This window comes from Carcharodon carcharias, chromosome 17 (genome assembly GCF_017639515.1).
Source record: "Carcharodon carcharias isolate sCarCar2 chromosome 17, sCarCar2.pri, whole genome shotgun sequence".
Lineage (NCBI taxonomy): Eukaryota > Metazoa > Chordata > Chondrichthyes > Lamniformes > Lamnidae > Carcharodon > Carcharodon carcharias.
The window spans coordinates 27,365,679-27,385,906 of record NC_054483.1 but is presented as its reverse complement, the minus strand read 5'-3'; the positions used below and the strand labels follow the sequence as shown (position 1 = coordinate 27,385,906).

The 20,228-nt window shown below is 46.6% G+C and overlaps 1 protein-coding gene across 1 annotated transcript in view; it reads left to right on the top strand.

Annotated features, from left to right (window-relative positions):
* The first annotated feature begins 8,555 nt into the window (after window positions 1–8,555).
* The window catches only part of LOC121289939 (protransforming growth factor alpha-like), a 36,337-nt gene continuing 24,664 nt past the window's right edge, over window positions 8,556–20,228 (top strand). Inside the window, exons 1-2 of the mRNA XM_041209947.1 lie at window positions 8,556–8,730; window positions 18,679–18,732. Coding sequence (XP_041065881.1) covers window positions 8,691–8,730; window positions 18,679–18,732 — 94 coding nt within the window. The 5' untranslated portion in view covers window positions 8,556–8,690. The remainder of the gene's footprint in view (window positions 8,731–18,678; window positions 18,733–20,228) is intronic.

Here is a 20,228-nt window from a genome sequence, read left to right as displayed (position 1 = left end):
AACCCTTCAGCCTCACCACCAGTGTATCCTCCTTTCAGACCCTGCTTTAAAGATTCTTTTATGCTCATTCTCTCCTCCTCTGGGGTGTCCATTTTTGAACTGCACCCTGCCTCATTGCCCTGTATGAAAGACACTTGTGATATAATTTTGACCTTGGGATGAAAGCAGCAGTAGATGGTGGTCCATGTGTCAAGTACGAGGTGTGAGTACACTGCCCAGTACCCATTGCAGACACTGCCACCTCACAATCGGTATCGTACATTGCAATGCCTGACATTTAGAGAGTCCGAGAAGTCAACACAGCACACGAGCAAATCATCTGGCCATCGAACCAGTGGCAGCTCTACAATTTAGAGTTCAGGTGCAGAATTATCATTGCATTAGATTGCTGGATGCCTGCTGTGTAACATGGCACGTTTCTGTGTATGTCTGAACCTTCGTCTTGCCTTTTGGTGCCACACTGTGAAAAGCTTCTATGTTGTCCATCATTTTCTTTCTAAACAGAAGTCTCATTGCAAACTGGTCACCCCTTCACTGCAACAGGCCAACTTCAAGCAAAAACAGATTATCTGGCTGTTTGTGGGACCTTGCTGTGCACAAATTAGATGCCCCATTTCCCTTCAGTACAACGGTGACAACACTTCAAAACCTGCCTCGTTAGCTGTAAAATGCTTTGGGACATCCTGAGGTTGGGTAAGGTGCTATAGAAACGCAAGTCCCAGATCTCTTCTGTCGTGCGTTAAATGGGTTTAATAGTGGGTATAGTGGCGATTCCACAGATCAACTTAAGTGAACTCAGCAGCAGAATTGAGGAATGATTTTCTGAAGCTGGGAATAATCTGGACAATTCAGTGCTTGTACATCGGATCGGAGTGGAAACTTCCATGATTTACTTGTGCCTCATTGCAAGGACAGACGTCTCCTGACCCTCCCCCACCCACCATGAGTCAACCAGCCTCGTAAATTTGCACATTCAAAAGGGCAGAGAGATGTTTCTGTCCCAGTGGCACAACAACACAGTCATGAAAGTGATTACCTTCACTTCTCCTTCGTTACTGATGAAGTAGAACAGAATCAACTGAATGGAAATGCACAGCAGACCCATTGACAGCAGCAAAGAGAAAAAATTTCAGTATTTTGTGCAGTGATGACTTCCTATCATCTCGTGAGCATGCGGAAGGCCATTCAGCCCCTTGAACCTGTTCCGCTATCAGATCATGGCTGAATTGTACCACATCTCCATCTAACTTTGGTGTTGGTGGTGTTCCAGGTTTCCACTTGAGTTTATATGGGGAAGAGCTTTCTGACTTCACCCCTGAATACCCTGGTTTTAATTTATCAATTAATATACAAATTAATTGATAAATATTCTTATAAATAATGTCAATTGTTGTGTTATTATAACTATATAATTCTTGGGGCTTATTTACTGTACAAGACACATGGGACCAATCGCTCAGAAGGAACTGGGTAAACACGTTGTGGGATCACCTATTAAGACTAGGGACATGAGAACAGTTATACATAGAAATAAAGCTTTAAGGCACCAGAGCTGTGCGCGTGTGCTATGCTCAAAGCAAAAATGAAACTAGTGGTGATTGGATCACATGACACATTTCCCTTCCAGTGATGTCATGCTGGTATCCCTTAAAGGCACGTGACAACATCAGTCAATACCATTAATTTCTGACCAGCTTCTAAACGGCTCTGCCCCCTTGTTCAGCGTTGCCCCCGACCCCCACCACCACCACCCTCTCCACCAGAGGAAATAGTTTCTCCCCATCAAATTGTTTGTCCATATGAAACACCTGAATGAGATCACCCCTTACCCTTTGATAGTTAAGAGAACCCAAGCCTGGTCTTTGCAACTTGCCTTTGTCATTTAACCAGATAACAACTTGGTGAATCTGTGTTGCATGCCTTCCCTTCCTGAGATGTGGCACCTGGAACTGAATGTGGTTACTACAGATCGGGTCTCACCAGGGCTCCGGAGAGCTGAAGTTCTGGGTTCCTTGAAAAGGCAGGCTCTGGGCCACAGGTTTCTGGAAGGTGCGAGTGGATGAGCTGATGAGGCTCCCTCAGCTGTGCTGACCTTGTTTCTCTGATAGGCTTGTCCATCTGCAGCAATCCTTGCATTACAGCCCAGGGAGTCAATCATTTCTTTGACTCCCCCACCCCCTCAGTGAAGGTGGGTGTGGGGATGTGTTCACTGGCTTAAGGTTCAGAGGAAAAGGTCACAAAAACTCTCTCCCTGAAGCGACTCGATCTTTTCCAGACTGCCGGAGGATCATCCTTGATTGAGGAGTTTTGTGTTTATCCCAGCAGAAGACACAGGAACTCTCGGGCTCAGATTTAAGATAATTAGCAAAAGAGTTAAAGGTGAGCCTTTTTTTAAACACAGCAAGTTGTTGTGATCTGGAACGCGCTGCCTGAAAGGACAGTGGAAGCAGATTCTTTTGGAACTTTCAAAAGGGAACGAGACGAATACTTGAAAAAGAACAATTAGGTTATGAGGAATAATCAAGGAGAGTGGGATTAATTGGGTACTTCTCTCAAGCAATTGTGTGCTAAGTGATTCAATTTAGGAACTTGGAGATGAAGTGTTAAAGCTCTCCCTCCCTGAGAATATTTACTTTGAAATGCAGGTTCAAAAGAATGATCCCCAAAGGGACAGGGGCTCAATAGTCATTCTTCACCATGATGAAGTGTGCCCCAGTTTTCGAGGGAAAGGTCAGCAGATGACAGAACTCCCAGGTCAGTGTTGAAGCTCCACTGACTGGCTCCAGACCCACAGCAATGTGGTTTACTCTTAACTGCCCTTTGAAATGGCCACTCAGTTCAAGGCCGATTTAGGGATGGGCAACAAATGCTGGCCTTGCCACATGACCACATCCCATGAAAGAATAAATAAAGGTGAAGTATAACTTTGCAGGAAGAGCAAAACAGGAGAAAGCAAATTGACCTTAAACTCTGAATAGTTTTCCACCTGAGAGAGCAAAGACAGAATCTACACTGGTGCTTGAGTGTTGTCCGGCCACAGTGCTCCAGTTGGGTCATTACAGAGGGAGTGCTGCAGTGCAAGAGGATCAGTACTGAGGGAACACTGCATGGTCAGAGGGTCAGTACTGAGGGAGTGCTACCCTGTCAGAGGGTCAGTACTGAGGGAGTGCTGCTCCACCAAAAGTGCCACGTTTTGGATAAGACGTGAAACTGAGGCCTCATCTGCCCTGTCAGGTGGGGGTAAAGGATCCCACGGCACTCCTTGGAGAAGAGCAGGGGAGTTATTCCCGGTGTCCTGGCAGCAATATTTATCCCTGAATCAGCATCACGATAAACAGATAACCAGGTCATTATCACGTTGTTGTTTGTGGGATCTTGCTGTGTGCAATTTGGCTGCCATGATTCTACATGAGAGGAGTGACTATTCTTCAGAAAGGTAATTTGGGATATCTTGAGATCATAAAAAACACAATCGAGGTGCAACATTATCTGTTTTATCCAAAATGAGTTGCGTTTCTTGGAAATTAAGCACCCAATGGAAACATGTTAGGCTTGAAATTACAGCTCAGGACTGGTGTAAAGAAATGTCCACCTCTTTGAGTGACATTTCTCCTGCTTGTGCGCCATTAAAACACATGCCTTTAAGGTGTCAATTTGAAATGGGATCATCAACCAGCAGTCATTCCTCAACCCTCAAACACTGAGTTATTCCCATTGTCATAAATATCCTACAGGGAACCAGCAATGTGATGTTTTTGAGCCACACGCTACCTTTGTGAGTGTCTGGTTAAGAAGCAATGATGCCATTTGCCTTTTTTGTGGCCTGCAGCCTGTTGCTAAACTTCCACCAGAGGGGGCCAGCGAGTCACATGCAACCCATGCAAAGTTTGACAGGTGGATTGAAACAAATTTGTTCTGAAGCAAACATGCGATAACATGACAGGATCGAGGTGAGAGTATGCTACCAAATTTTTGCCTTCATTTCTCAAACATGCCTCAATTCTTGGAGGTGTTGGTTCCCTTTGAAGTCGGCACAACAAGTTGGAAAGAAAGACTTGCATTTATGTGGTGCCGTTCACCACCATCAGTCTCAAAGGGCATTCCAGCCAGTGAAGTTATTTTGAATCACTATCAAATAGGATGCTAAGAAAACATTTTTTTTTTATTCATTGCTGGCCAGGACCAGCATTTGTTGCCCACCTCTGATTGCCCTTGTTCAGGGGGTATTTAAGGTTCAACCACATTGCTGTGGGTCTGGAGTCACATGTAGGCCAGACCAGGTAAGGACAGCTGATTTCCTTCCCTAAATAACATCAGTGAACCAGATGGGTTTTTACACCAATCTACAATGGTTTCATAGTCATCATTAGTCTTTTAATGCCAGATATTTATTGAATTTAGACCCCACCGTCTGCCATGGTGGGATTTGAACCCAGGTCGCCTGAGCATTACCCTAGTCTCTGGATTAGTAGTCCAGTGACAATACCACTACGTCATCACCTCCCCCCTGTGGGAACCTTGTAGCTAGAATAGAATTGTAGAATGGTTGCAGGACAGAAGGCGACCATTCCACCCGTCCATGCTGCCTCTCTACACGAGCGCCTCAGCACGTCCCACTCTCCCTCCTTTTCCCCGTTGCTCTAGGAATGTTTTCATTCCAGTCCTACCCAGTTCCCTTTCGAAAGCCACCATTGAAACTGCGCCCACTGCTAACCGTTCTGGCAGTAATGTCATAATCCTAGAGGCTTGTGCCTGAGGGTCATGGGTTCAGATCCTGACACAGCAATTGGTGGAGCTTAAATCCAATTAATAAAGCTGGAATGCAAAGTGAGCCTCAGTAATGGTGACCATGACAGCTATCATCAATTGTTATAAATTGTTCACTAATGTCCCTTTGGGGGAGGAAATCTGCTGTCCTTACCCGGTCTGGCCTACATGTGACTCCAGACCCACAGCCTTGTGCCTGACTCTGAACTGCCCTCCGAAATGGCTGAGCAAGCCACTCAGCTCAGTTCCAGGGCAATTAGGGATGGGCAACAAATGCTGGCCTTGCCAGTGATGCCCACATCCAACAAAAAAAAATCTCCAGATCCTAACTATTTGTTCCATAAAAGAAGTTTCTCCTTGTGTTGCTTTTGCCAATTGTCTTATATCTGTGCCCCCTGGTTCTCCACTAATGGGAACAGTTACCCCCTATCAGTTCTGTCCAGACCCATCGTGATGTTGAAAATCTCTATCAAATCTTCTCTTCCCCGAGGGGAACGACCCTTATAAAATCGAGGTTAGGCCTCAGCTGGAATTTGGGGTCCACGTTTTGCGGAGAATGGGAAGCCTTCCAAGAGGGCACAGAGGAGATGAACTGGGACGGTCCCAGGGATGAGGGACTTCGGTCAATGTAGAGAGACTGGAGAAGCTGGGGTTGTTGTCCTTTGAGCAGAGAAGGTGAAAGGTTGGGGGGGGGTGGGGTGTGGTGGTTAATAGAGGTGTTCAAAGCCATGAGGGCATTTCATCAAGCAAGCAGGGGGAAACTGTCCCCTTTGGCAAGTGGTGTCAGGCACCAGAGGCCGTAAACTGCTGATGGGTGCAAGAATGAGAGGGGAAATTGAGGAGAAATGTCTTTGCACGGAGGGTTCCACTGATCTGAAGTGCACCATCTGAGATGGAAATGGAATCAGATTCTGCAGGGACTCTCCAGGCAATCACGCCTGTGTTTGAAGAGGACTCATTTCCAGGGTGCTGGGGTAAATACTGGGGAGTGGGATCAATTGGATAGCCCTTTGATAGGTCTAACATAGGCATGATGGCTCGAATGGCCTCTTTCTGTGCTGTATGGTCCCGTGTCATTCTGGCTGTGTCCTTCCCCCACCCCCATGGCTCCAAAACATTGTGCGTGGAAAATGAATTTATCCCAAAACAACTCGGAATCAATGATATAGAAGCTGTCTCTCTCGATGCCCTGCTCCTTAACAACCATTCCTTTGTGAAGGTGAGAGGAAATCCGGAACTCTGTGGATGCTGGGAGTTGAGTTGAAATCTCCAAGGTTGAGATTGCTTAATGTTAGAGAGGTACAGAGCAAAAGTGGCAAGACTGAGTTGAGATACAGAGCAACCATGATCAAATGAATAATGGAACAGACTTGAAAGGCTGAATGGCCTCCTCCTGTCCCAAGGTTCCTGAATTCAGTTGCTTAATTTTGTGTGTGTGTGTGTGTTCATATCCATCTTTCATCAACTCCAGTCACTTCCATGACAGGAAGATGCTGAATAAATATCACTTGGCCACATCTTTAGAATGTTCCAAACGCTTCACATCCAACGAGTTACTTTCAGAGTGTTGACATATGGAGAAATGTGGCAGCCACAAACTGTAATTACTGACACTGGTTGGCAATGATTATTGGCAAAGGCACCCACAATCCTTTTCAAAAAAGGGCCTAAGTTTGATGTCTCATCTGAAAGATGGCACCTCCGACAGTGCAGCACTCCCTCAGTACTGACCCTCCGACAGTGCAGCGCTCCCTCAGTACTTACCCTCCGACAGTGCAGCACTCCCTCAGTACCGAACCCCTGACAGTGCAGCACTCCCTCAGCACTGAGCCTCTGAGATTGCAGCACTCCCTCAGTGTTATATCGAGCAGTTGGTAAAGCTGAGTTATTTCTTTTTAAATCCCAGAGGGAAACTTTAAACAACTGTCATAACCCATAATTTTTAGTGTTATGTTTGAGATGTAACTCTAGGTTCAGGAATCAGACCACCAGTTCTCAAGAAGTTTTATATTAAACTAAATGAAACATTTTATTAATTTACATAAGTTAAATACATACGCATGGCTTCAAATTACTACTATCATCACTTTTAACAAATTCCCAAACTAATCTCCATTAAGGCAACAGCAACCCATAGACTTAACCAAACACCAGGCAAAGCATTTTAACCTTATGAATTCAAAATGAGGTTCTTTTCACTTTGGTTCCTATGGAGACAGTTGAAGGCTTACAGCTGCCTTTTGATCTTATGTTGCCTCTGCTCTGCACACCCAAAAACTGCTGAAGTTATACCTACCACCGCCCATTGAATGTAAATTCTCATTGTATCACCAGTCTCTTCTAACAATAAAACCCCTTTCATAGTATCAATTTTATTAGCAATATAAACATATTGCTTGGTCTCTGCCAGCTAGGTGCCAAAATTCACCCCACTTCTTGAATGCTCTGTTCAAAAAATGCAAATGCACTCTACCTTGCTTACATGTCAAAACTAGTACACCTCAAAGCACCCAGACAAGCTGGCTTTAATCCAATTAAGACACACCCACAGACTAAACCTCTATTTTAAAAGAAAAATATTTTCCAATAATATTATACACATTAATAACTTCATGACACTCAGTAGTGACCCTCCAACAGTGCAGTGCTCCCTCAGGACTGACCCTTTGATAGTGTGGCACTCCCTCAGTGCTGACCCTCTGACATTTCAGCACTCCCTCAGTACTGACCCTCTGACATTGCAGTACTCCCTCAGTACTGACACTCTGACAGTGCAGCACTCCCTCAGTACTGACCCTCTGACAGTGCAGTACTCCCTCAGTACTGACACTCTGACAGTGCAGCACTCCCTCAGCAGTGACCCTCCAACAATATAGCACTCCCTCAGTACTGACCCTCCAACAGTGCAGCCCTCCCTCAGTACTGACCCTCCAACAGTGCAGCACTCACTCAGTATTGCCTCTCCGACAGCGCAGCACTCCCTCAGTAGGGCACGGTTGAGGGTCAAATCACTGCCACATCATTCCACAGCATTAACATCCCCAATCTTGAGGGGCACAGCAATGGGCCAATGGGCAGCACTCTCCTCAGAGTCAGGAGACTTTGGCTTCAAGTCCCCACTCCAGAGACCTGAGAAGAAAATCCAGGCTGACACTCCCAGTGGGGTACTCAGGAAGTGCTGCACTGTCCGAGGTGCTGTCTGGCAGCTGAGACGTTAAACTGAGGTGCCATTTGCCATCTCAGGTGGACGGACAAGATTCCAGGGCCACTATTCAGGAGAAGAGCTGGGGAGTTGCCCCCGGTGTCCTGGTCAATATTTACCCCTCAGTAAATATCACAAAAACACATTATCTGGTCAACATCACATTATTGTTTGTTGGAGCTTGCTGTGCACAAATTGGTTGCCACACTTTCTTTATTACAACAGTGACTACACTTCAGAAAGTGTTTCATTGGTTGTAGAACACTTTGGGATACCTTGGGTCCTGAAAGACACTAAAGAAATGAAATATTTTCCCTTCTGTCACATAAAGCTGAACGTTACAGACATAATGAATATCAAATATATATCAATCACCCTTTGAATGAATGGGATATGCTGCAACTAAGGAATAAAATTTTTCAGTATTTTATATATGTTAATGAGCTTGGGTTGATCACCATTAAATAGAAAACTGGGATAAACCCAGTTAAAGACACACCATCAACATGTGAAGATTTGATCCAATTGCAGGCGGGCAGACTGTCATCAATTGGTGGTTTTCCATTTGCCTCATCAAGGACATGATCGCTTTAAGAGCCAGTTGAAAGGTTTCTCCTTTTTGCCTGGCAGGTCACACACATCCTCCCTGTCTTTCTGACTACAGCCCAACCCACACCAACATCACAATCCACAGCGTGTATAGGGAACCAAGTGAAGGACAATGTTCAGTTCCTGTGTGGAAGTTATTCTAATCCTTTCAGGTAAGGAACCACCACTTTTTTTTTTACCCCCCAACCCCCCACCCCCAGCTTCTAATTGAACAAGTCGAGAAATATTTCATTTTGTCTGCTGCAGTTTCTCTGAGGGCTGGAAATCTCGATCGTGTTGCAAGTGTTGTTATTTCAACTGAGGTTTAAGAAGTCTTCCAAAAAGAAGTGTGTACCTGTGTGTTTTCTCTCTGTTCACTCAGAATGGCTCGTTTTATTTGGGAAAGACAGAATTCTAGTCCTCCCTCTTGTTCTAGTCACAGTCTAGTGATTATTTCGTCATTTCAGAAGCTAAAACAATCTCAATGAGCCAGTAAATTGAATGAAGTCCCTCCATGGCACAGTAAAGCGGGAGTTCTGTGCTTTTAAAATAGGATTTAACTCATTAGATCATTCGAATGAAGCAGCTGGAAATAGAATATCGGGTCGAAATTCCAGCGCTGGAAATACAAACCAAAATGTAGATTCTCCTGTTCCCCAAGCGAGCGAGCAAATTGTCCCTGGGATTTTGTCAAGAGTCTTTGGCTGAAGGAACGATTAAAGTTCATTGTTTCTGACAAGCTCTCTGCTCGTGGCTTTGAACCAGTGAAACATCTCTCACTGTCAGAAAACGTACATTCTCAAAAGAGATTGAGTCATTGGGAGAGCATTAATTAATGTTAATTGTTTGCTGACTTTATTGGGGGGGGGGGTTGGATAAAAAACCCTGTTATTGTTGGAGGATAAAAAGCCAACATTCTCACCCCAATTTGACAAAGTCACTGATCGATTGTTGCTGTGTTAAATCTCCATATCAGTTTCCTCAATCAGGACAGTGAGTGATAGTGAAGCCAGTGGTCTTTCAGCGATGGTCCTGTTTTGATAGATAGCCCTGGAGCAGTAAATGGTGCAAGGGCAAACCTTTTCCCCAACTTGAAAAGGATCAAACCCTGTTTGACCCCATGCGGATGAATCATTAACGTGTAAAAGGAAACATTAGCGTTAGCCCGAGGGCACCTTGAAGTACTTTACAGCCACTGAAGTGCTTTTGAAGTGCAGTCACTGTTGCAATGTAGGAAACGCAACAGCCAATTTATGCACAGCAAGCTCCCACAAACAGCTAAATCTGGATAATCTGTCCTCTAGCGATGTGGATTGAGGGGTATATGGGAGAACTCACCTGCTCCCCTTCAAATAGTGGTCATGGGATGTTTTATGCCCACCTGAGAGGGCAGACAGGGCCTCGGTTAAAAGTCTCAGAAGGCAGTGCAGCACTCCTTCAGTTCTGCACTGCGTGTTTGTGCTCAGCTCTCTGGAGTGGAGACTGGAACCCACAAACTATTGGAATTTTTTTAAGAAAACTGTCGAAGTCGTGGAAACTAAAACTTGTGGTGCCATAGCAACACCTGTCCACTAGATGTTCTTGCTGTACACTTTTCTGCTTATTACTGGGGGCTTGGGTGGTGTGGGAGGAGGGGGGGTGAAAGCAGACAATCAGTGGGTCGCTGGCAGTTGTTCCATTTACAGGGGTAACTCTTCTCAATTCTGACTTCCCTGTTGTTTAACAGAGTGCCATTACTAATGAGAGTGCTGATGAATCAGGCTAATTCAAAGGCTGATTCATCCGACAAGTGGTGACTTGCATTTATATAGCACCTATGCTGGACTGAGGTGTCCCAAGGGGTTTCACAGTAATGTTATGAAGCGAAACATGACCCCGAGCCACATGAGGAGGTATTCAGACAGGTGACCAGAAGCTTGGTCAAAGAGGTAGGTTTTAAGCAAGTGAGAGAGGTGGAGGGAATTCTAGAGCTTAGGATTCAGGCAGCTGAAGGCATGGCTGCCAATGGTGGAGCAACGGAAATTGGGTCAAGCGGGCAGAATCAGAGGAGTGCAGAGATCTTTAAGGACTGGGGGAGATGATAAAAGATACGGAGGGATTTGAAAACAAGAGTGTGAGTTTGAACATGAAAAGGGGCTTTGTTCAGTCAGATGGGGCACTGTCCTTTTCACTGATCTGGACTGATTTCATTCAACTGAGGGGGTCAGAGAGAAATTTTCCATTGGCTTTTCCCTCCCTTATTGGCCTTGGGTTTTTCTCTGGTGAATTCTCTCCCTTCCTGAGGATATCAGATGGCTGCAGGACTGAGTCAGAAATGTCTCTTGATTTTCCAGCACTGTGTGTGTGTGTCTGTCTTAACATTTCCCTCATTTCCTCCATCGGCCTCACTGGACTCCAGTGCCTCAGCCAGAAGGTCCTGAGCCAAGTGAGATCTGGGCACTGTTTGCTGATGGGCCGTTCGGTCATTGTGGGGTTGGGGAGGTCTTTCCAGCTACTGACCACAGGGAGGCAGTGTCTGAGTAGGGCGCTCACTGGATAATGGTCGGGAGCAGGAACCTTGGCCAATCTTCTCCCTCTATCTCACTGTGACCCCTGGCTGACAGCAGGAGCTTCCTGAGGACTTTTCCTGACTTGCGAAACTTGTTGAATCAGAACTGGAGCCGGCCAAGCTTTCCAGACACTCAGTTAGTCATCAGCCCAGAGCTGAGGGAGTCCATCTAAAACTGATTTTTAGCAACACGCCAATGACACCCCCTTGAAATGAGCTTCAGACACAGTGATGCATATCACCTCCTCCGCCGTGTAATAAGATCATGATCTCAGTTCCACAAAGCAACTCCGGGCCTTGGCGAGACCACACCCTGGAGTACGGTTTGGACCTCCTTCCCTACGGAAGAAGAGACCTGCCTCGGAGGAGGTGAAAGGAAGATGCAGCAGGCTGATTGGTGGGGCGAGGGGGTAGTCCCGATGATGAGAGACTTGAGTAAATTAGGTCTGATTTCTCTGGACTTTGGAAGATTGAGAGGTGACCACATCAAAACGTAGAAGATTCAGAAGGGGCTCGCTCGACAGGGTGGACATTGAGAGGTTGTCTCCCCTGGGTGGGGAAATCTAGGAAACGAGAGCACATTCTCAGAATCAGGGGCCGGACATATAGGACTGGGATGGGGAGAAATGCCTTCACTCTGGAGGTTATGAATCTTTGGAATTCCCCATCCCGGAAAGCTGTGGCTGCTCAATCATTGAATGTATTCAAGACTGAGATTGAGATTTTTCTACACTCAGGAAAGCAAGTGATAGGGCAATAGCGCAGGAAAGTTCCATTCTAAGATCTTAGTGAATGGCTGAGCAGGCTCAAGGGGCTGAATGGCCTCCTTCTGTCCCTATGAATCCTTTAGGACAGGTTTGATGGACCCACTGGTCTTTTTGTATTTCTGTAGTGATCCCAGCTGAGATTACCCCTGGAGAAGCCTGATCCGAGGGTGGAACCCAGCTTGAAAAATCCAAACTTTTATTTTGTTTAGTTATGTGGAGATTGGCTACTGAACAGACAGGAGTCAGCTGATGAACTTTTAACAAAAGAATAAAACAATTATTCGACAAGAAAAGATGAATTACATTACAATACCCCTTCACCAACAACTATACCTTTACAGATTTATAATGATAACACAAATTACAAAAGATATCTTATACTTTAATATCCACAGTAAGTACACAGTCCATGTACCAATAGGCATCCTGTGGTCAGACACATCACACTCTGAAACCAAGTGACAGGTGCCTCACCTGCCTCAACCAGATCTCTCCTCAACTCCCCCCAGGCACTTGTCACGCTGTGAGCCAACCAGTCTCACTGAATCCCGTCATTCACTTGAGGGTTTCCAATCTCCACTCTCCAAGAACTCACGTTGGAATCTTCTCCCACACTGACTTTTTCTCTCAGGTGCTTTCTGCAAGGGTTCACCTCCAGGGTTTTGAACTCTCCTTCCAATGTTCCTCTCCCCTGGGTCGCTACATGTTTTCAAGCTGTCTTCCATGCACTCTCTCTCTCACCGACTCAGCCATCAACAGTACTACTGCTTCACATGCCCATAGCAAAGAGTTACAGACCTCAGTTGTCTCTTTGGACCTTCTTGCCCCTTGTAAGCTGTTCTCACTTTAAATCTGCTTTCTGCAGCTTTTGTCTCTTTAAATCTGAAGCTCATCCCTAACACCCACAAATACCAATAGAATTTACTTAAACTGTCTCTATTTCTGAACAAGTTGATTCCTTCACAGACGTCACTGGCTGGGCCAGCATTTATTGCCCATCCCTAATTGCCCTTGAGAAGATGGTGAGGCTGTCTTCTTGAACTGCTGCAGTCCATGTAGTGTGGGTACACCCACAGTGCTGTTAGGGAGGGAGTTCCAGGATTTTGATTCAGCGTCAGTGAAGGAATGGCGAGATACTCCCATTTTAGAATGGCGTTAAACATTTTTAACAAACTCAGCAAAGGAATAGAAAGAGGCCAGATGATTTGGCGCTCGAACAAATGTGGTTCCAGAACTTTTTATTCCTGTCCCAATCGTGTCTCTTCCTGCACCTTGGAAGTCAGTTGTGGCCCCTCTGTGGGTCAAGTTAAAAATGAACCCTGGCTGCGCTATTGCTCCATCAGAGCTTGTTCAGATCCTGTCGATCCTCTTCCACTGAATTCATCCCCATGTCTCCACATCACTGTGATGTGATCTGACCAGCACTGAGTGCTGCTGTCACCTATTTCATTTCCACATCGTCACAGTGAAGGGAACTGAAATTGTTCAAACGGAATATTCATGATCATTTTCCCCAGCTACAGTGAGATGGTTGGGATTTTATTTAAACGAAAGTACGGACTTCAAGGGCAGAATTGTGCAGTGATTCAGGATGGTATCTTGAAGCAGCATGAGGGCTGTGATCCCCTGTGCGTTTGTGCCTTTCATTTAATGAAATGAGAGAGAAGCTCAGTTTGTTCAGATTGAAGGATCAGTGCTCTAATGTGTTCAGATTGTATTTCCTGTCACAATGAGTTATGTCTCTTTCTCCCCACCCCCACAACTCCACCCACTCGCTGTCAACACAGGATGATACAGAGGCTTCACTTTTAACCCTGAGATTGATGTTCCCTCACATGTTTAAAAAATACCTTCCCTGTGAAAATAACAGCAATGTCCTGATAAACTGTGATCTTACTCAGAACGGTGAATACAGACTGGGGGCAATGAGGAGAATCCCACTAAAGCACTCAGCCCACCCTCCTCTTCTTTCAAGAATGGCTGAGGGCTCTTTCACGCCCTTCCCAGAGATCACGTGGGACCTCAGTTTAATGTCTCATCTGAAAGACAGCAACTCTGACAGTGCAGCACTCCCTCAGTACTGGCCCCCTGACAGTGCAGCGCACCCTCAGTACTGACCCTCTGACAGTGCAGCACTCCCTCAGTACTCACCCTCTGACAGTGCAGCGCACCCTCAGTACTGACCCTCTGACAGTGCAGCGCACCCTCAGTACTGACCCTCTGACAGTGCAGCACTCCCTCAGTACTGACCCTCCGACAGTGCAGCACTCCCTCAGTACTGACCCCCGACAGTGCAGTGCACCCTCAGTACTGACCCTCTGAAAGTGCAGCACTCCCTCAGTACTGACCCTCCGACAGTGCAGCACTCCCTCAGTACTGACCCTCTGACAGTGCAGCGCACCCTCAGTACTGACCCTCTGACAGTGCAGCGCACCCTCAGTACTGACCCTCTGACAGTGCAATATACTCTCAATATTCACTGATAAGTGTCAGCCTGGATTATGTGTTCAAGTTTCTGGAGTGGGACATGAACCCAGAAACCTCAGCCTCAGAAGTGAGTGCCTGCTGTGCACTGAATATTTAATTCTTCTGATGTGACACGATTGAGTTGGGTCTCTGATGGCACCTTGAGGATTTGCTTCTGCGACAGCCCATGTTGGTTCTTTCTTTTTGTTAATTTCTGTTGAATTTCTGCCCAGTTTTTCTCTGCTGTATCAGAGTTAGTTTAGAAAGTGCTGTAGGCCGCTATTTGAGCTGTAGTGACCCAATATAATACATGTAGCTTAAAGTTCTGACTGATGCTCCACCTCCTTCAGGTTCTGACTGACGCTACACCTCCTTCAGGTTCTGACTGACGCTACACCTCCTTCAGATTCTGACCGACTCTGCACTTCCTTCAGGTTCTGACTGACGCTACACCTCCTTCAGGTTCTGACTGACGCTACACCTCCTTCAGGTTCTGACTAATGCTACACCTTCTTCGGGTTCTGACTGATGCTACACCTTCTTCGGGTTCTGACTGATGCTACACCTCCTTCAGATTCTGACCGACTCTGCACTTCCTTCAGGTTCTGACTGATGCTACACCTGCTTCAGATTCTGACTGACACTGCACCTCCTTCAGGTTCTGACTAATGCTACACCTTCTTCGGGTTCTGACTGATGCTACACCTTCTTCGGGTTCTGACTGATGCTACACCTCCTTCAGATTCTGACCGACTCTGCACTTCCTTCAGGTTCTGACTGACGCTACACCTTCTTCAGATTCTGACTGACGCTACACCTTCTTCAGATTCTGACTGACGCTATACCTCCTTCAGGTTCTGACCGACGCTACACCTCCTTCGGGTTCTGACTGACGCTACACCTCCTTCGGGTTCTGACCGACGCTACACCTCCTTCAGGTTCTGACTGACGCTACACCTCCTTCAGGTTGAAAAGTCATGATCTGATGCTGTAGGAATTTTAAGCCTCCTGTGGGGAGTTGGCGAGAGGTGACCCACCGTGTCTGTTGCCATGGCAGCTGTGGCAGTAATATGAATTCATTCGGCCAGAAGAGGCCAAGGTAGGGGTTTGCTTTTTTTTTTAAAGATCCCTCTCTTAACTCGTTGTGAGCCAGGGGAGGAATGAGTACTTCACCCACAACGCAGGTCCGGCCAGGAGACCTTTGGCTGATCACCTTTGGTGGCTGTGCCTTCAGCAGCCAAGGCCTCACACTCTGGAATTCCCTCCCTCCACCTCGCTCCCTCACTTTCCTCCTTCAAGACACTCCTTAAAAACTACCTCTCTGACCAAGCTTTTGGTGATCTGGTCCAGATATCTCCTGATGTGACTCAGTGTCATACTTTGTTTTATAATGCTCCTGTGAAGCACCTTGGGCTGTCTGATTACATTAAAGGTGTAACATAAATTGTTGTTGATCTTGTTGCGGACAGGTGAGCTAAGGTTGAGCACAGGCTCCTTCCTGGGGAGCATGAACTAGATGGGTCGAATGGCCTGATTCTGTTCTGTAAGCTCAATATAATCCTCACCCACCAAAAAATCCCCCCCCCCACCTCCCCCCCTCCCCCCCCCCCCCCCCCCCCCCCCAACAGCCACGCAGCCTTCCCCTCCACCACACCCCCACCACCCCCAAGTCCTCCTGCCTCTCCAGCCACTGACCAAAGGATCTCCATTGTTGGCCAACATGCCACTTGCACATGGTGAGTTCATTGCCCACAATCCAACCCTTCCTGCCCGCCAGACCGTCCTCTTCCTCCTCCTCCTTCCTTGGAAGTCTACTCAGCTGAGTCAAGCTTCGATCATTGTGACACCAGTAACTCACTTGAGCTTCATCCTTTCTCCCCCTCCCCCTGCATCTCCACATCACAGAGAAAGCAATTTTTCTATTCTTTCATGCGATATGGGTGAATTGCCCTTGAGAAGGTGGCGGTGTAGGCCCCTGGCATCAGCCTGTCACCTCCTGGTGCCCTTCGAGGATTGGGTGTGGGGCAGAACAAGACCAATAGAGGCAAGAGAAATGGAGCCTTGGCCCTGATTCCTCACTTGCCTCCCAGAATAAGCTACAGATTCATTCAGCCTTTGAAAAAAAAAACATTCAGACACTGTGTTCAGCGTTAATTAAATCACAAGTATCCAGCTTCCCTTCCCACTCAAAAAATAACTATTCGAGGAAGCAGGTTTAATTCTGGTTCAGAAATCAGTAGTTTAGCTCCCCTGCTAATCTCTCTTAATCCCCATCACCAATGATATGACAGTGGATCCTGGGGAAATGAGACAAGACTGCCTTTAAACTGAGAGACACAAATTCAAAATTGTCTTTCTGGTTGCCCCTGCCCCCTCTCTGTTAGTCACTCCGCATTGTTTTGTGTGAGGTCCTCTCTGCATCAACCTTGCTTTGACAGCAAGATTTCGCTGCAGAGATTTGCTAACGTTGTCCGGAACAGCATTATTACTGCACGCTGGCTCTTACTGACGATATAGCTGTCACAATGAAGTCCAGTGCATGGTGTTGACCTGTGATCTGTTGGTTCATCCCCTGGAGTTACCAATGTGTAATCAGGTGTAGTCGCCGCTCAATCCAGGTATTTCCTGGGTTTGGATTTTACTCTGTTGGGAATTCCAACATTTTCACATTCCTTTGGGTGTCAACAGTGGCTTGATGCATTCTCACCCCTGAGGCAAACAGTCCTGTTGCTAAATTCCACTCCAGAGGCATGAGCGCCCTGTTCAGCCCCTGTTAAGTCTCCGTCTGCCCTCTCAGGTGGATGTAAACGATTCCGTGGTTAGTCTTCGAGAAACATCAGGGAAGTTGTCCCCAGTATACTGGTCAGTGTTTATCCTTCAACCAACATCACTCAGACAGCCTCTCTGCTCAGTTATTGCACCGGCAGGCAGCTTGCTGTGTGTAAATTGGCTGTCACATTTCCTGCGTTACAGCAGTGACTGCACTTGGAAGTGAAGCACTTTGGGATGTTGTGAAAGGCACTATGGAAATGCAGGGTCTTCCTGCTATTTATGGGCAGCCTGTGCTCTGGGGAAGATGAACATGTGGTTTTGGCCTCTGGCTGGGGTTGGGTGGGGTGTGTGGTGCAGTAACTGCTGGGCTGTGGTTACTTGTTTTCAATGGGATTTGGAAACATGGCCCTCTGAGCCAAGAGAGCAACTGGGCAGACAGGAGAACTGGGCAGCGGCTCGCAGCCTCTTCCCTGCAAACACCTCTCTGCTAGCTGCTGCCCAGTTGCTCTCTTGGCCAATGTTTCCAAATTCCAAACCCTCAGCTGGTCAGGCAGCGTGTGTGGAGAGAGAAACCGAGTTAATGTTTCAGGTGGGCGACCTTCCATCAGAACCGTCATTACCTGTGAAGTATTTTGCTTTTGTGCCTGTTGTCGTGATGCTGGGTGAAGGATGAATGTGAGCCAGGACATCGGGGTGGGGGGGGGGGGGTGTTGTCAAGCTGTGTTGATTTTTTTTTAAATCCTGTGGGATCCTTAGTTCTATTGAGCAGAGAACAAAAGGAAGGAAGTTCTGCCAATGCGTGATAAACCACCGGTTAGGTCCCAGCCGGAGTATCATGTTGAGTTCTAGGCACGGCACTTTGGGAACGATTGGAGGAATTGGACAGGGTGTGGAGGAGCTTCCTTCTGATGACTGTGGTGGGGATTTGGGACTTCAGTTATCTCAAGATTGGAGAAACAGAGACTCTCCAGCTCAATGCATGAAAGATTAGGAGGAGGACTTAATCTAGGTGTTTCAGCTTTAGGAGGGATTACAAGACAGTAAATTTAATTTAAAACAATGGTTTCTCCTGGTAGGAAGATGAATAACGCAGAGGGCCCAGAATTCAGATGCAGAGGAAACCGGGTTAGACTGGGGGAAAGATTTGAAGCAGTGAGTTGCTCTGAGCTGGAAGAGTGTGGGAAACAGGATCAACAGCAGCCTGCGAAAGGGGAAATTGGTTCAATATTTGAGAAGGAGCAGGTTATGGGGAAGGAGCAGGAGTCAGGGGGCGGGTGGGGGGGGTGGCATATAACTGGATAGTTCTTTCCAAGAGCTGCTACAGGCTGAATGATGGGCTGAATAGCTGGCTGTGCTCTAGGATTCTGCAAACTCTGACAGAAAAACATTCCTGTGTGTCTTGTCATTATTAAATTGCACTCATTTAAAGTGTTTTTGAAATCTTAACTTTGTTCAATGAAAGTAGCTCTCAGTAATGAACGATATCAAAGGAATGTGTCAAATCAGGATGTTCTTTACCATTGCTCACACTGATGGCTGTCATTTATTCCTGTCTGCTCATTTCACAGGTCTTGTTTTCACTGTCTGTAACTCTCTGGAAAACACAAGCTCCGTACCGACTGGTGAGTGAGTGAGTGGATTCCACACTCAACTTCGCATTTTATGTTTAATTTAATCCTCCACAGTAACTTTGCAAAGGACGATCACATCCAAGCAGGGGGTGTGGCCATTCAGCCCATCGAGCCTGTTCGATCACAGCTGATCTTTACCTTTAGCCCAGTTATTTGCCTTCGCTTGATATCCTATGATAACCTGACTAAACACAAAAGTTTCAGCCTCAAACTTGAAAGTTCTGATTGACTCCAGTACCATCCACGACTTTTTTTGTGAGGGGGTTGGGGTGGGGAGGGGACTCTGAGGTTTCTGTGACCCTTGATGTGAAAGAAAAGCTTCCTGACATCAACCCTGAAGTGTCCCCTTTTCCTGCATTCAACTCACCAGGCGCAAATTGTTTCCCTGTATCTGCCAAATCCTTTGAATATTGTAAACATGATCAGCACAACTTTCTGAATTCAAGGGCTCGATAAAGCAACAATGTTCCATGCAAATATTACAAAAATGAGACAAAATGTTCTTGTCTTGAAGACATCAGCCAGTCAGGCCAGAGCCTCAGTGATCCCGTTTATTTGGCCAGTCCCCAGATTGAGGAAACACACAAAACCATCTTGAAGCAACTGCTTTGCTCAGTTTGGTTCTGTGGGATTCCCCAGCTCAGCTCTTTCTACAGTTAAACAGGGTCATGTCCCGCTGGTGAACAGAGGGTGGATAGGAGGTTTCCCCCTGGCCGCTAAGTCTAGAACCAGGGACATAGTCTCAGAAGAAGGGGCAGGCCACTGAGATGAGGAGGAATTTCTTCACTCAGAGGGCGATGAATCTTTGGAATTCTCTACCCCAGAGGCCCTTGAAAGCTCAATCACTGACCGACCATGTTCAAGACAGAAATCGCCAGATTTCTGGATGCTAATGACATCAAGGGATATGGAGCTAGTTTGGGAAAGTGGCGTTGAGGTAGATAATCAGCCATGCTTGAATTGAATGGTGGAGCAGGCTCGATGGACCGAATGGCCTACTCCTGCTCCTTTGTTCCTATGGGTTGTCATACTGAAAGCATCAAACATTCGTACCTCACAGTGGGCTGCTTTGTGGTTACTTGTTGCAATAGTGGATCGCTCCCTTCGACTTCCAGAGCACAAGAGGTGTTCAATAGACAGTCACGCTGGTCTCTCTGATTTACCCTGTTGCTTGACCTCACAATTACTCCACCCCCTCCGTGTCATTTCAAGACTAGAACTTGCATCTCTCTAGCACCTTTCACATCCTTAGGAAGTCCCAAAGGGATTTACAGCCAGTCAAGTACTTTATGAAGTCTAAACACTATTGTGATGTAGGAAACGTGGCACCCACTTTGTGCACAGCAAGCTCCCACAAACAACCATGCGCTGATGCCTGGATAATCAGTTTTCGTGATGTTGATTGAGGAATAAATATTGGCCAGGGCAGTGGGGAGAACTCTCCTGCTCTACTTTCAATTGTGCTGTGGGGTCTTTTATGTCCAGAA